The 15,260-nt window shown below is 45.9% G+C and overlaps 1 protein-coding gene across 4 annotated transcripts in view; it reads right to left on the bottom strand.

Moving 5' to 3' along the window:
* The window catches only part of GRHL2 (grainyhead like transcription factor 2), a 158,577-nt gene that overhangs the window by 57,946 nt on the left and 85,371 nt on the right, over positions 1 to 15,260 (bottom strand). For all 4 annotated transcript variants that reach the window (XM_070075373.1, XM_017341465.3, XM_008255802.4 and 1 more), the window contains one exon: positions 1,328 to 1,422. In XM_070075373.1, coding sequence (XP_069931474.1) covers positions 1,328 to 1,422 — 95 coding nt within the window. The remainder of the gene's footprint in view (positions 1 to 1,327; positions 1,423 to 15,260) is intronic.

Genomic DNA, 15,260 nt, shown 5'->3' with positions numbered 1-15,260 from the left:
GGAGCCTCGAGGAGGACAGGGAGCCAAGAGAAAGGCCAGGCAGCGGCTGGAGGGGCACGGGAGTTAGGTGGGAGGATGGAAGGGGTGCGCACACACACGTGGCCAAGTTGGAGGAGGCTCCCCTAGCAGAGGGTGGGGCACGGAGAGAGGCTCAGGCAGTGCCGCGTGCACAGAGCTCAGGCAGGGAGGCGTGGAGCCCAGACAATGGCACCGTGCAGTTCCTGATCCCTGAGCCTGTGGCCCGTGGCCAGGCCTGCTTCCTCCCTCTGAGAGGCACGGAGCCCCCATAGCATCTCCCAGCCTGTGCTCCCACTCTGTCTCCGCGTGCCCATTTGGGTCACCTTCCCGGGCTTAAAGCCAGCTTCAGCGAAGCCATTTTCTACATGAGCGAAGTGAGACACTGCACAATTCTTCTCCTGTGGGTCATGCCCATGAACTTCCCCCAGGGTTTCCTCTCTCGCCCCCCTTCCCCCCCGCTGGCAGACAATATGGTATTGACCAGCTCTCTCACCTGGCCCTCCCTGCTGGCAGACAACATGGTATTGACCAGCTCTTTACATTGACCTTTCCATTAGTTTGAAGGCAAAGTCGGCTGACCCTGGCCCACATCGTACGTCACTGAAGCAGAAAAAAAGGCTTGGGTTTCATCTGGAGGCTTCCCACAAGTGCAAAATAAGGATCAAGAATCCGAGGCTAAGAAAGAACACAGGAGGAAGAGCGAGTCCAGCAGAAAGGTTTCGAGTTTTCATAAAAAGTCAGCGAGACTCCTGGCTTCATGGCCAATCTATGCTCTGGGCAGTGTCTCAGGCTCAAAATGACATGCCTTCACCCTCCTGGCACCCAGGGAAGTGGAAAATGGTGAAGCAGCCAGCAGAAAGGAGAACCTCAAGGTCACGGTGAGGGGCCCAGACACCTGCACTCTACTGCCTAGACCTGTCCGTCTGCCAGCTTGGGCCCGGGCAGCCTTGCAGGGGTAAGGAAGCCCGCAAGCTGCTTACCTGTGAAGACGGTAGCTCCGAGTCCTTCCCTGCCTGTCAAAGCCGCTGCATGGAGGGGCTCCCGGGGCACCTGAGGGGCTCTGCAGCGCAGCCAGAAAGGATCCTTAGGTGCCAAAACGGAGCTTGGAGCTGGAAGGAGGTGCCACCATGCACAGGCACACTCCCTTTTCTCCCAGACCCCGGTGAGAGGCAATGGAGCCGTGCACATGTGTGACTTCCACAGCCAGACCACAGCTTCCATCCTGCTTTTCCTTCTGGCCCCATAGCAGCTTCTGCAGAGGACCCCCTGCAGAGAGGAGGCGTGGCCACTGTGCCAGGTTGTCACTCACCTTGGCCTCCTCATTCACGTCCCAGGTAAAGGAAACCGCGTTGTACGCAATCTCTTCAATGTTTCCGATCGTGTTGAAGCTCTCCTTGTAGTCAGCTATCACGGGAGAAGAGAGAGGCTTGAGTTACTCGCTGTGTGCGCTCAACCATCATTGCCCAGCGGGTAAACATAAACTTCGCCAGCGTTGCTGGCTATCTTTATGGCGTTAAGGATTTGTGCTTCCCAATATCCTTTGGCTAATATTTACCCTGTCCGAACACGAGCACCCCCTCTATGTAAAGAGTAAATCTAAGTAGAGCAACGTTCTTTACAGATCTGTTTATTAGTTTCATTTGCCACTAGGTCTATGAAATTATGAAGGATTTTTGTCCTCTGAGTCCTATGTCACCACTCAGTCTCCTTCTCACTATGTGCCAGCCACTTAAATTTTGCTAGAAGTGCCACAGCACTCTTTAGGGTTGTTTTTTTTTTTTCTTCTTCTTCTTTTACTGGTAGAACAGAATATTTTGTTTATCAGCCAGGCAGTGTCATGAGGACTTTAGCAAAGAAACTGACAACTCTTCAACAATTTCTTTTTGGTTTGGAGAATTGGATTAATCAGCCACAGCTCTGTTTCAACTCCTGTCCATTCAAGGCCCTCTCTCATTTTTTTTATGCTTTTTTTCTTCCCACAGCCTGCCCACAACACAATAGCAACACAATGCCTTTGATGTGTGTCCTTACAGACCATGCTGGGTTGTTTTTTTCTTTAGTATACAACATCACTTGTGTTGTGCTGTATAGGGTTGCCACGTTCAGAAATTATTTGGGATATACTCATCCTAGAAAAACTATCAATTGTTTATGTATGTTCAGAGTTCACTGGGCACCCTGGATTTCATCTCGTCATGCTCACCACGGACTTTCTGAGGTCTAACCACACCGCTGGCCACGTGTGCCTTGCTGTAACTGCGTTGAATTCCGTGGCTGCCATCGGCCGCCATTTTCTTAGCCCCGCCCTCGGATAAACTCCCGGTGGTCTCTGCTCTGTACCCTGTATGGCACTGTGATGGAGATCAGTACTCCCTGGAGCTGATCACAGAAAGGCTGCGCCATGCGCACTCCAGAGTGGGCTGCCAGTCCTGCCTCCCACTCACACTCTGGTCCTGTGTCACTCAATTCCTACCTTTTTGACAATCTGCTGGGTACAAAGCAGCATCCCACAGACACTATATTTACACTTCTTCTACCACTTGTATGTTCAACCATCTCTCCAGGGTCAAGATAGCCAACCAGATGTTTCCATACATACAAAGGCCATAACTCAGCAATGTATGTTTAACATAAAATCATGTGTTCACCATAAGTCAGAGACGGAGAATAAAACCTTTAAAAGTGATCAAATCTACTCGCCACAAATAACCAACTATAAAATATCTGTATACACTTCAACTTCCCTATTTTTCATTCTTTTCTCCAAACTATGTCAATAGTAATTGTTTTTATTAAAAAATGTACCGCATCTTCAGCATCTTCCCATGTCAATAAACTGGTGGGATGCACCTTGTGATGAGCAATGCCACTATACTGCAGTACCTGCCACAGTGTGATCTGCTCCTATTGGTCATTTAGATACTGTCTACTCCTTTGCTATCTCAACTAATATTTCTTTTAGTTATCTTTATAATTTCATTTATACTTAATTATGCTTCATGAAGGTATATTCTCAGAAGGGAAAATAACAGGTCAACAAGGGGAAATCTATTTTTAAGATTTTTAATGCATTTTGTCAAATTGCTCCTAGAATGGATGAAACAATTTCTGTTTCTGATTACAGTGCATAAGTTCATGCTTCCTTCCAAATTGATATGCGATTATTATTTCACTTTGTAATTCCTTGATTGCTACACGGATTGAACAGTCTTTCATTTGGTTTCTGGCTGCTTATATTTCTTCATATTCTTTCTCTTTGGTTTTAAGGAAGGATTCATGTAGGGGACTGGTGTTTTGGTGTAGCAGACAAAGCTGTCACCTATGATGCCAGCATCCCACATGGGCACCAGTTCACGTCCGGCAACTCCACATCCGATCCAGCTCCTTGACAATTAGGGCCCCTATCACCCATGTGGGAGACCCACATAAAACCCCTGGCTTCTGTCAGGCCCAATCCTGGCCATTGCAGCCATCTGGGGAGTGAACCAGCAGATGGAAGACATCTCTCTCTCTCTCTCTGCCTCTCCTCCTCTCTGTGTAACTCTGACTTTCAAATAAATAAATAAATAAATCTTTAAAAAAAATGAAAAGCAAAGACAAATGAAGTACAAATACAGACAAAACACTCTATGGGATCCCTAGTCTTGCACAAGGCACCTTCTCTTACCCAACCAACCACGGCTTGGAGCCAATGTTCACCACGTGCCTGTGTGTGCCAGGCAGCCCTCACACGCGAGAAGCAGCAGAGAACAAGATGAGTTCCCCAATTACGAGGCTCTCTAGGTGCAGACAAGGCAGAACATAAATAGGGGCTGGCACCGTGGTGTAGCGGGTAAAGCTGCCACCTGCAGTGCATATGAGCCCAGGTTCGAGTCCCAGCTGCCCTACTTCCAATCCAGCTCTTTGCTATGACCTGGGAAAGCAGAAGATGGCCTAAGTTCTTGGGCCCCTGCACCCACGTGGGAGACCCGGATGAAGCTCCTGGCTCCTGGCTTCAGATCTGTGCAGCTCCGGCCATTGCGGCCATCTGGGGAGTGAATCAGTGGATGGAAGACCTCTTTCCCTCTCCCTCTCCCTTTCTCTCTCTCTACCTCTCCTTCTCTGTGTAACTCTTTCAAATAAATAAATATTTAAAAAACAAAAGAACATAAATAAATGGATAAATAAATTAGCAATACAATTATCCTCAGTGTTCTTTTTTTATGTCAAGAACAAAAGGACTGCTGAGAGCCCTTTTGATTGACTGGTTGGGTACGTGACTTTCTTTATTGCCACCATGGCATGTCCAAGTATTTTATTTGTTTACTATTTACCACCAGCATTTTTCACTAACTACACAGAGAATATGAGGATGAGGACTTACTGCGCTGTTTTTGCAGAGTTTCACACAAGATGTGCTGTATAGGTTTGTTGAATGAATAAATAGGTCCATAGTTGCTCCAAACAAAAAATATAATTAAGAGACTAACAGCACCTGCTCCTCACTATCCTTGGACAAGAGATGTCTGCTCATTGCTACCCTCTATTCGGTGTCCCCAGATGATAAAATTGCTCTGCTACCACTGCATGCTTCCCATTGCTTTCCAAAAGACCAGCTTCTGCACACAACACAACAGTGTGCATGCCTTCCGATAAACAGCACGCTAATGGACAGATCTCCGGTTTCTCAACACTGTGTTAATGTCATTTGAGAGGTGCTATTTGCTTAAGGATTTACGGATTTACAACACACGGGATTGGGAGAGAAATTCAGCAACCTAGTGTTAAGCCTCCCTTAATTTATTTCCTCAAGAAGGTTTCTCAGACCCAACTTTTGAAAGTGGTTGACAAGTGCAGCTGGTAAAAGGTAATGCCATGGCATTCATTTCCATGAGCTACCTTAACAAATGACAAAAAAAAAAAAAAAAAAAAGAAAAAAAAAAGTGGTGGTCGATGAGAATAGACATTTATCCTTTGCATTTCTGGAGGCCAGAAGTTTGAAATCAAACTGTTGGTTCCTTATGGGAATTCTAAGGGAGACTCCGTCCCCTACCTCTCTCTGGCTGGCTGCTTGCCAGCAATCCTGTTGTATCCCAACTCCCAGTGGCATCATGCCAGTCTGTCTTCACCCGGTGGCCTCTTCTGTTATAGGAGCAGTCAACCCAGGATGATCTCATCTTGAGATCCTCAACTTCATTACATCTGCAAAGACCTTCTCCTCGACTGAGGTCATATTTGCAAATTCTGGGGTTTAGGACAGGGGCATATTTTGGGGGGGGGGGATCACTGTCCAACATTCTGCATCTGCAGTTCCTTGTATGACTAGATATTGTATGATCTGCACCTGGTTTCTTCTTGCATGGTAGACACCATAGCTGAGAAAAATTACCCCACTTTAGAAGAATTATAAAACATGTGATTGCGAACATCTTAAGTGTAGAACAGACTTTTTTCCCTACAAAAATAACAAGGCAACATTAAAAACTGCATGTTTTATACATTAGTTTAGAAACATGATAGTAGCTTGGCAAAAATAGGAGTATAAATAAGAAAATGGCTGAAATATTTCCATAAGCAGGCATAATGGACCAACATTGTTATTGACTGATATACATTTTATTAAAAAAAAAAAAAAATCCTGCCAACTGACCAGAGGGAAGAAGGTAGCTCTTGTTAAGTTTGGTAATTTACACACAAAGGAGTTAAGCTAATTAGCTTTAAGCATTAAAAAGACTGAAACCATAGAGGAAGAGATGTGACTCTAAAATGATGAGAATAATGTTGATCTCACTGTTTATATCACGTTGCTGGAGCCAAAATCCGCGGACTCCTTTCTGAGCCTGTAATGTCCCTGGAATGTTAACGTGTGAAGAATGTGGGAGCACACGGCCGTGTCTGCTCTCTAGGGCCCCTAAGGATGCCTCTCAAAGGGGAGTGAGGTTTCTGGATTCACATGCTTACAACTGGGTGGAAGTTCTGTAACAGTGTTGCTAAAACACTGCAGGGCTTCACACTCACCCAGAGATATTTGATAGAAGGCAGATGCTAGGGCCCATACCTTGAGATTTTAACTCATGGACCTGTGGCATGGCCAAGAATCAGCTCCCAGTAAGGCTCATGGCAGGAGACCAGGCCTGGGTGACACTGGTTTTATCGCTGGGTGATTTTGTTTGTATGACAAATTGAAAAGACTGGATCCTCTGGTACACTTGGTTCACCCCACATACGGTCTTAGAAAGCACCACATCACTAAGGCCCTAAGTGAACTATCAATGAAGTCATTGACAGAATATTCTTCTTCCCTAAAATAATTCCCCTCTTAGGTGGACACAAACACCACACAGAGGAAGCTCCAGCAGCCGCCTACCTGGGGTGACTCAAACATCACTATTCCAAGTTGTCTGCTTCTTCTTGTTCCTGGAATCCCAACCTAAAACGCTCATTCCTTTGGATAAAAGTATTGCCATCCCTCAGCATTAAAATACAAATGCTCTCTTCACGACAGTAACTGCCACAAAAAGAGACTTTCCAAGCCATGACAAGCCTCTGCCACATTTACCACATCTAATCCTCGCAACCACTTCATGGAGTTGCTAGCAGCACCCTCCTCTGCAGAGACACTCAGCCACTATGGAAAATCACCTAGCTCTTAACAAGCCAATCTGTGATTTGAATCCGGGTCCATCTGAAGCCAAAGGCCATATAGCTTTGGCCAAGGTCTGTGTTTATCTTGCAAATCAGAAAATCGTCACAAGATAGTGGCTCACAACAGACTCAGCAATGGCAGCTGGCTTGCAGAAATAGCACGGAGGGAATGCACTTTGAGGAGGCAGAGAGACTGGACACTGATGGACCATTGCAGATTCCCTGACAAAAAGGGGCAGAGTCGGGGGGTTTCTGGAGAGAGAAAGCCAACAGGAAAACATCTCCAAGACATGCAATCACCATGAAGGTGGAAAATTGAGAAGTTAGCCATTGTAAGAAAACAAGAGGTGTCCACACTGTGGGAAGAGATGTTGTGTTTTAAGTGTTTCACTGAAGGGCTGCTGGGTAGGCATGAATATAGCATGTTTTCTACACATTTCTTGGTAAGTTAAATTATGGGGCTCCTACCCTATTTTAATTACCGGAAGAATGATGGTGAGTCCTTTTGTTATCTCTTTTAATTTTATCTTTTGCATGTAAACAGTGGTCTGTTAATAGGTTTTTCTATTCAGACTTTTGAAGAGCAAACTTCCTTCCAGCAGGTTCTATGTAGACATGTGGGTCTGGAATGCAGTCAAAGGAAATGCTCATTCCTTCCCCTTAATTAGGCTTTACGTGCTTGGGAAATCATAACTACCCCCTTTTAATTATTTTTTGTATATATTTTTGGAGATTAAAAGGAGTGGTATAATTAATACAAAAATTGCCTCTCTTCTGAAAGACACAGATTCTGTCTGGACTGGTGAAATGTTGAAGCTGGAATGCAACGCTCTGGCCCATGACCGCCAACTCTGCGATCATTCGTACTTTTGGGGTTGTGGTACTACAAGCCCATTCACAGGTGGTGACCAAGGCACAGGACAAAGAACACCAGTAGTGGAGATACACAGACCCGAATTCAATTTTCTGGCCCCTTGTCTCCAAGCCCTGCAAACTTCAGTGAGTGAGTTGGACCTCTCTGAACTCGTATCTCTTCAGCCACAAAACAGACGACTTCTAAGGGGATGGAACTTTGCTGGTCCTGTGGTGGAGGATGGAACCAAGCCTGTGCCACTTGCCCCCATCTCACCTGTCCTGAAGCACCTGCTACCTCCACCTGCAAAGCCAAATAGGATGAGAGCAAACTCAGGGCGTAGAAGATGGCTGAGGAGTACCCGCTCCCACTTGGAATACACAGAATAAACAAACACTGGTCCCAGCAGGTTCTGAGATGTTTTCTTCCCTGTTTTTCAAAATCAAAGCAGCAGCTTCTTCAAACCTGAATGACTCACAGGAACTCACTAATGAGCTCATTATTTTCTTTATAATGCTTTCACCATGTCAAGGTTACCTAGGTTTCCTAAGTGTGTCCACACTGAGCTGACAGAGGCACTAAACACCACGTTTCCATGGCGTGGTCCTAGACCACAAGCGGATAGTAACAGCCATGGTCGTGTGATAGCCAGTGTGTGCTACACACAGTGCTATACACACACTCTTCACACACATGGCCTCCAACAGTACTGATGGTAGTTCTCGTTTTTTTTTTTTATTCTTAGACTAGGAAATGGGCAAGCACTTTTAGAATACGCCCGCTAGGGCTGGCGTTGTGGCGCAGTGGGTTAAGTCACCACCTGCAGTGCCAGCATTCCATGTGAGTGCCTGTTCCAGTTCTGGCTGCTCTACTTCTGATGCATGTCCTTGCACCTGGGAAGGCAACTAAAGATGGAAAAGACTTTGGGCCCTGGATAGAGCTCCAGGCTCCTGGCTTCAGCCTGGTCCATGGCAGTTGCAACCATTTGGGGAATGAACCAGCAGATGGAAGATCTAGTTCTGCCTTTCAAACAAATAAATCAAAAACCAAACCAAAAACCCCCTCTCTTTCCCACTCACCTACTTTGTGTCTTAGTCTGTATTCTGTATTTATAACCAAATGCCATAGATCCAGTCATTCATAAGGAATAGAAGTTGGTTCACTTTACGATATATTTAAAAGTAACTATTAAAGTCCAAAGTCTGCCAACACATGGGAATGATAAATGCTTAAGTAGACAAACACACTCATCACCCCGAATGGATCCTCACACATTCTACACACAGATCAAATTATCTTACTTTGTCCTATAAATATGTATGTGTTTTATGTGCTGACTAAAAGCTTAAAAATATATATTTTACAAAATTTTAAAGACAGAACAGAGGCTTATTTAGTGCAGAGCTCTGGCGGTTGAGAAGTCTACAAGTCTGGCACTGGTAACAAGGCAGGAGGCGTCATATGGAGAGATCCAGCCAGCACACCAGCTCTTCCTCTTCTTAAGAGTACCAAGATGGGGTCCCACCCCCAGAACCTTTTCCAACCCTAACTATTTCCCAAAGGCCCACCTCCAACTACCATTAACATAAGAATTAGGGGATTGAGTTTGCAAGGCATGAACTTTGGGGGAACACACTCAAAACCTTAACAAGTTGCAAGGGATCATGGTAGGATTGGAAACTGTAAAGTTGTCTGAATATGTAACCACACACACACACAGCATTTTGACTACTACAACAGTCTTTCAAACAAGCACTTTTCCATTCATAATCCAGAACAAAGATGGCTAAAAGTATGAATACAAATATGCCTGAAACAGAGTGACTCTTTGATATTATTAAAGCTGTAGTTATTGATGATCAATTATTAATATTACCATTTACCCTCTATTGTATAACACCATCACAAATAATTTAAGATGAATAGGGCCAGTGTTGTGACACAATGGTTTGCACCGCACTTGCTCACTGGCATCCCATATCAGAACACGGGTTCGAGTCTCAGCTACTCCATTCTCCATTCCCAACCCAATGCCTGCTCGTGAGCCTGAGAAAGCATTATGTGATGGCCCAAGTATTTGCATCCTTGCCACCCATGTGGGAGACCCAGATTTAGTGTCAGAATCTTGGCTTTGGCCTGGTCCAGCCCTGGCCATTGCAGCCATTTGGAGAGTGAACCAGCAGATGGACAATCTCTATCCCTGTTAGTCTGCATTTCAAATAAATAAGTAAATAAATATTTTTAATATGAAATTTTCTTTGGGATTTTCTCTTCAGGTTAAACCTAATATTTTGTTTGTGTCTGATGCAACCCTCTTGTTTCTAGAGAAGGAATAGTTTAAAGAAAGCTGTATTCATTTATTTGAAAGGCAAAGTTACAGATGGAGAGAGAGATCTTCCATCTTCTGGTTCACTCCCCAAATGGTTGCAACAACCTGGGATGGGAGAGACCAAAGCCGGGAGCCTTGATTTCCTTCTGGGTCTCCCACCTGGGTGGTCAGGGCCTTAGCACTTCAGCCATCTTCTGCTGCTTTCCTAGGCACATAACAGAACGTGGGATTGGAAGTGGAGCAGCCAGGATTTGAATCAGTGCCTATACGGGATGCTGGCATAACAGGCAGAGGCTTAACCTATTGCAACAGCACTGGCCCCTCTAGAGAAGGAATTGTATATGCCAATGTTATAGCTTTCAAATCCTGTTTGGCCATAAACTTGTAGTGAGCAAAATATTTTACCCATTACTATATTTCATGTGCACTGATAGCTTTTATTCTATTTGGTTTCATTTTTTAAGAAGGTTGGTCCTGACCCACAAATAGCATTTCAAGCGGATAACAGGTCATATTCTGTGTTCGGACATAAATGCACAGAGACATGTGCCTATACAAGCACCAGGACTTACAACTCTGAGTGTAACCAACTTAAATGGGCTTAAAATTAAACTCTTCTCATTAGTCCATGTGACTCAGAGGGATTTAACTTTACCTTTGGTCCACAAAGGTCATTTGTGAATCACGCAAAAGTACTTGGCACTTAATGAAGAGACACACATGGGCAGAACTTACGTAAATAATTTATGCTTCCACGCTGCATGAACTACTTATGATTTATTTCAGTTTTCCATTCTGCAACTCATGCTTGATACACCAACCATCTTGGAGACAGGTGTTGGGGTAGGAAGTTCTAAGCAGGTGGAATGAGAAGTTATCGGCCCACAGTTGAACCCAGGCACTCTGATGTGGGTTGCAGACACCCCAAGTGGTGTCTTAACTGCCACAGCAAATGCTCCCCACCAAGGTTAACCTCATTCTCAATCTCCCTGGCCATCCCTGGTCGCCCAGCCGTATACACTGAAGCAGAGCAGCAGGTGGACACAGAAGACAAATCTGTCCCATGTGACAGGGTGGGGATCACACAGGGAGCCTGCAATGATTATTCTGATGTGGGCAATAATTGCTATTTCAATGACTCATGCTACTGGTCCTGTTAACTGTCACTTATTTTCTCTCAATTCTGACATTAGAGCATTTTGATATTATTTTCATCTTACTTAGATTTTCTTTGAGAAGATAGAGGTTCCTTTCAAAGGAGGGAGGCTGCTGCTGCTACCAGGGTCTCCCCAAGGCTGACCCAGGGACGGCAGGTGTGGGTCTACCTGGAGCAGCTGCAGCCTTGGGGAAGCGCCAGGCCTCTCGGAGCCGCCTGTGCTGTGAAATGGAGTGACGCCAGCGGCCACCTCCCGGAACCGGCCAGCCAGGGGGAGAGGCCCCCCTACCACGGGCTCAGTCCCTCAGTCCCGTCTTTTCAAGAGGAGAAGCCACTGGCAACTCCACACCCCTGGAGGGGGTCACAGCTTTTTCTTCAGATGAACTCACCTTCTTTGGGCTCCTACAACCTCAAAGAGTTTAGTCTAATTCTGGAAAATCTTTCTCTTGGTAAGCTTTAGGCTTTGTTAACAGAGAAGACAGACTGTAAATTTGCCTAATTTTGCACTTCAGAGCACTGCTAAGACATCAATTTATTTCTACTGAAAGACAAGGGAGGGGCCGGTGTCGCGGCTCACTTGGTTAATCCTCCGCCTGTGGTGCCGACATCCCATATGGGCACCAGGTTCTAGTCCCAGTTGCTCCTCTTCCAGTCCAGCTCTCTGCTGTGGCCCAGGAGTACAGTGGAGAATGGCCCAAGTGCTTGGACCCTGCATAACGCATGGGAGACCAGGAGGAAGCACCTGGCTCCTGGCTTCAGATCGGCACAGTTCTGGCCATAGCCGTCATTTGGGGGGTGAACCAACGGAAAGAAGACCTGTCTCTCTGTCTCTCACTGTCTATAACTCTAGCTGTCAAATAAATTAATAAAAAAAAAAAAAGAGAGAGAAAGGGAGAGAGAAGCTTCTAGAAAATGCTGGAGGGTCACTAAAAAGATCACCTGTATATTTTTGTTCAGGAAATACAAAAGTCTCAGGAAACTATCATGCTCTATCTCCAAGATTTTCTGGTATTTTGGGGTCATTTTTAAGTCAATGATATAATTTTTAAAATGTAAGAGTAATAGATTATCTGAGGTTTCATTAAATGTCTCTGAAGAAAATAATTAGGTCCCAAGCAAAAGACAGGAAACCAGATAGAAATGAGAAGAAAACTTGATGTAATCACCACGAAGAATGACCAGTCCCATCAATTTGGGAAAAATAACTCATTGTCCAGGATATGTGGACAAAAAGTTACAGAACAAAATACAGCATTTATGACACCAAACACGGGGGGTGTCTGAAGTGGGCTTACTTCTGTGTGTATGTGTGTGTGTGTGTGTGTGTTAATTTTAAAATCTCACCATCGAAGCCAGCATCTCCCTAAGGGGTATCTTCACCCTCTCAGTGGAACGGACCTGCGGAGGTCTCCAAGCACCCACTCCATGCCTGCATCCTCTACAGCACTCCTCTCACTAAACACTCAGGCCTTACAAGTGCCGGAAGCAGGGAAGCTCAACCAGAAGAGGCTTATTCAACAATACTGTCCTGGAGCTGGTGTTGTGCCGTAGTGGGCTAAGCAGTAGCCTGCAATGCTGGCACCCCATATGGGCACTAGTCCGAGTCCTGGCTGCCCACTTCTGAGCCAGTGCCCTGCTGATGTACCTGGGAAAGCAGCAGAAGATTGGTTCAAATACTTGGGCCCCTGCACTCAGGTAAAGCTTCTGGCTTCAGCTTGGACCAGCCTGGGCTGTTGCAGCCAGCTGGGGAGTGAACCAATGGATGGAAGATCTTGTAACTCCTACCTTCAAAATAAGTAAATTATTTTAAAAATAAAATCTTTAAAAGAAGATACTCTCCTGGAACCACACAAACTTTCTAGTAATGGTGGAGAAAATGGCAAAGGGCCACATTCACTGTTATTTTCTAAATTTTTATTTATTTGAGAGACAGAGAGAGACATATAGTCATATAGAGAGAACTTCTGTCCACTGAATCACTCCCCCAGTTCCTGCAAGGAAGCCAGAAGCCAAGATGTCAGTCCAGGTGCCCCATGTGAGTGGCAGGAACCCAGCAACCTGAGCAAGCACCACTGTCGTGCAGGGTCCGTGCCAGAGCCTGCTCCTGAACCCAGGCACTCCGACGTGGGACGCGGGCACCCTAACCAGGCTCCCAACTGCTAGACCGAATGCTCACACCCTAACTGTAATTTTTAATTTCCAAATCTAGCTGAATTTTTTTAAAGTTTGCTTTAAATAATTTCCCATTTGTATACTTCACGGATACGGTACTAACTTTTGGGTGTAATTAAAAGGATACATTTATCCTACTTTAGTGGCGTACTTATATAATGTTTGCATGCCAGCATGTAAGTCTCTGAGTCATCTATGTGTTATCAAAAGATGCACAGTATAATGAAGTAGTATTTAAATGTAAGAAATCAAAGTACCAAAAGCACAAAAGCGAAAAGCCTCCTAGTAGCCAGCAAAATATTACCAGAAATGGAACTTTCAGCACCATACAGGAGAGTCCCACCCCAGACAAATTCCTGGCTAATTAGACACATCCCTGCTTCCCATAACTGCCCCGTGGATACACAAAACCACGCAGCCAGTTCACCAACCAGTCTGCATCGGTTGATCATCTATTCTGCACTGGGTTCTACTAGGTACTGGGTATAGAAAGCTTAAAAAAATTCTCTGCATTCCCAAAGTGCAGTAAGACAAGGGAAAGCTCAATGAGCTACAGTCTAGGTGGAAAGCCAAGCCCACGGAGGGAGCAGTCCACTCTACTGGGGAAGATGAGGGCCATCTCCCCCAGGCGGGGAGGGCAGGAGGAGGTGCTGGGGTGTGAGATGTCACCAGAGTGAACAGGTGTAGGGAGGCATTCTAGGCAGAGAGAGCCCTAAACAAAGGGAAAGTTAGAAGTGACTAAGAAAAAGCAGGAAGGGAAACCATACCCTGTGGTTCTGCCAGCAAGAATTTTTTGTAGAACATAGACCATGCTGGGCTGACACAGGATCAAGATGTGAGACATGAACTCTCGGTCTTCTTTGAAGAAATGTGCGGTGGAAGGAGAGAGGGAGACCCAGCCAGGGCCTGGGAGGGACCCAGGGCAGTCGTGAATTCCCAGCTCTGGCCCTGACCTTGTCCTTTCCCTGGGTGGAAGCAGGGAGAACCCTAGGCCCACCCTAGTCACACAGGTGCTAAGCGGGTAGGGACTCTCAGCAGGGTTGGCCCCAGGAGAATGAGATTCTAGGGTTCATTGCAGGGTGTGAATGCAGTAAATGAAAACCCACAGCGTCTTGAAATTTATTTTCTGCTTGAACAAATATTAAACGTTGAAGAGGGGAGACCGATGTTTTCCAAGCACAGGGCGAGCACAGGTCTGCACGATTCTGAGGAGGGGACGATGCCACTGAGACCGGCACTAAGTGGCAGGGTGGAGACCCCAGGGAAGGGCGGCAGCCAGCCAGCCAGCTACTGGGGCTACAAAGTGGCAGTCCCCAGCTCCCTGACCCCCGAGAGGCCAAAGCTGCCCTCTGCTGCCCACCACCTCGATTCTCCCCTCTCCTGCGGCTCTGCACGGTGTTCAGAATTGCACAGCCCCGGATGATATGAAAGAACTCCAAGAAAGCATGCTTGGAGGACACGTGCAAAGCCAGTCTCTTCCAGAGAACTCAGAGAGTGCTGCCCGATTGGAAACCCAGCTCGGATCTGAAAGTGGAGGACGACTGCAGATTGATGATGACCCCTGGGCCTGGATGGACGAGCCACGCGGAGTATCTCACAGCGGTCATCTAAGCTGGGCTTGACAGCCTTTTGGAAAGCTTCCTTGGACCTCCAAAAAGAACTGCAGAGAATTCAACTTGAAAGAAACATTTTGATTTTGCTGGAACTTTCAGTTTTCAAGGAAAGTTTCACTTTAATATAAAACTCTTATCAACAGACTACAATTTAAAATTGATCTTAAGACATGCAAGCACAAGCTAATAACTTGCCTGCTCGGAATCATGGAAAGCTACAGGATTAATATTAACAACAACTAATATATCCTGACACAGGAAAGAATACTGTGAACCAAAATCAAGGACAGAGGTTAGAATCAAGGGCGGTCAGTTGGCTTCACCATTAACCTCGTGGTTTTATCAATCATCGTGACGCTGGGTGTGAGCACGCAGTAACGACGCCTCTCTGGGTGTGCTTGTGGAATCGGTCTCATTACACCGTCGCCTGCACCGCCCATTGGGAAAAGGCAAAAACTGTCACGAGCCTCACTCTGGAACATCTGCCTCCAAAGG

This window comes from Oryctolagus cuniculus, chromosome 6 (genome assembly GCF_964237555.1).
Source record: "Oryctolagus cuniculus chromosome 6, mOryCun1.1, whole genome shotgun sequence".
Lineage (NCBI taxonomy): Eukaryota > Metazoa > Chordata > Mammalia > Lagomorpha > Leporidae > Oryctolagus > Oryctolagus cuniculus.
Note: the sequence above shows the minus strand (reverse complement) of the source record. Positions and strands in the feature narration are given on the sequence as shown.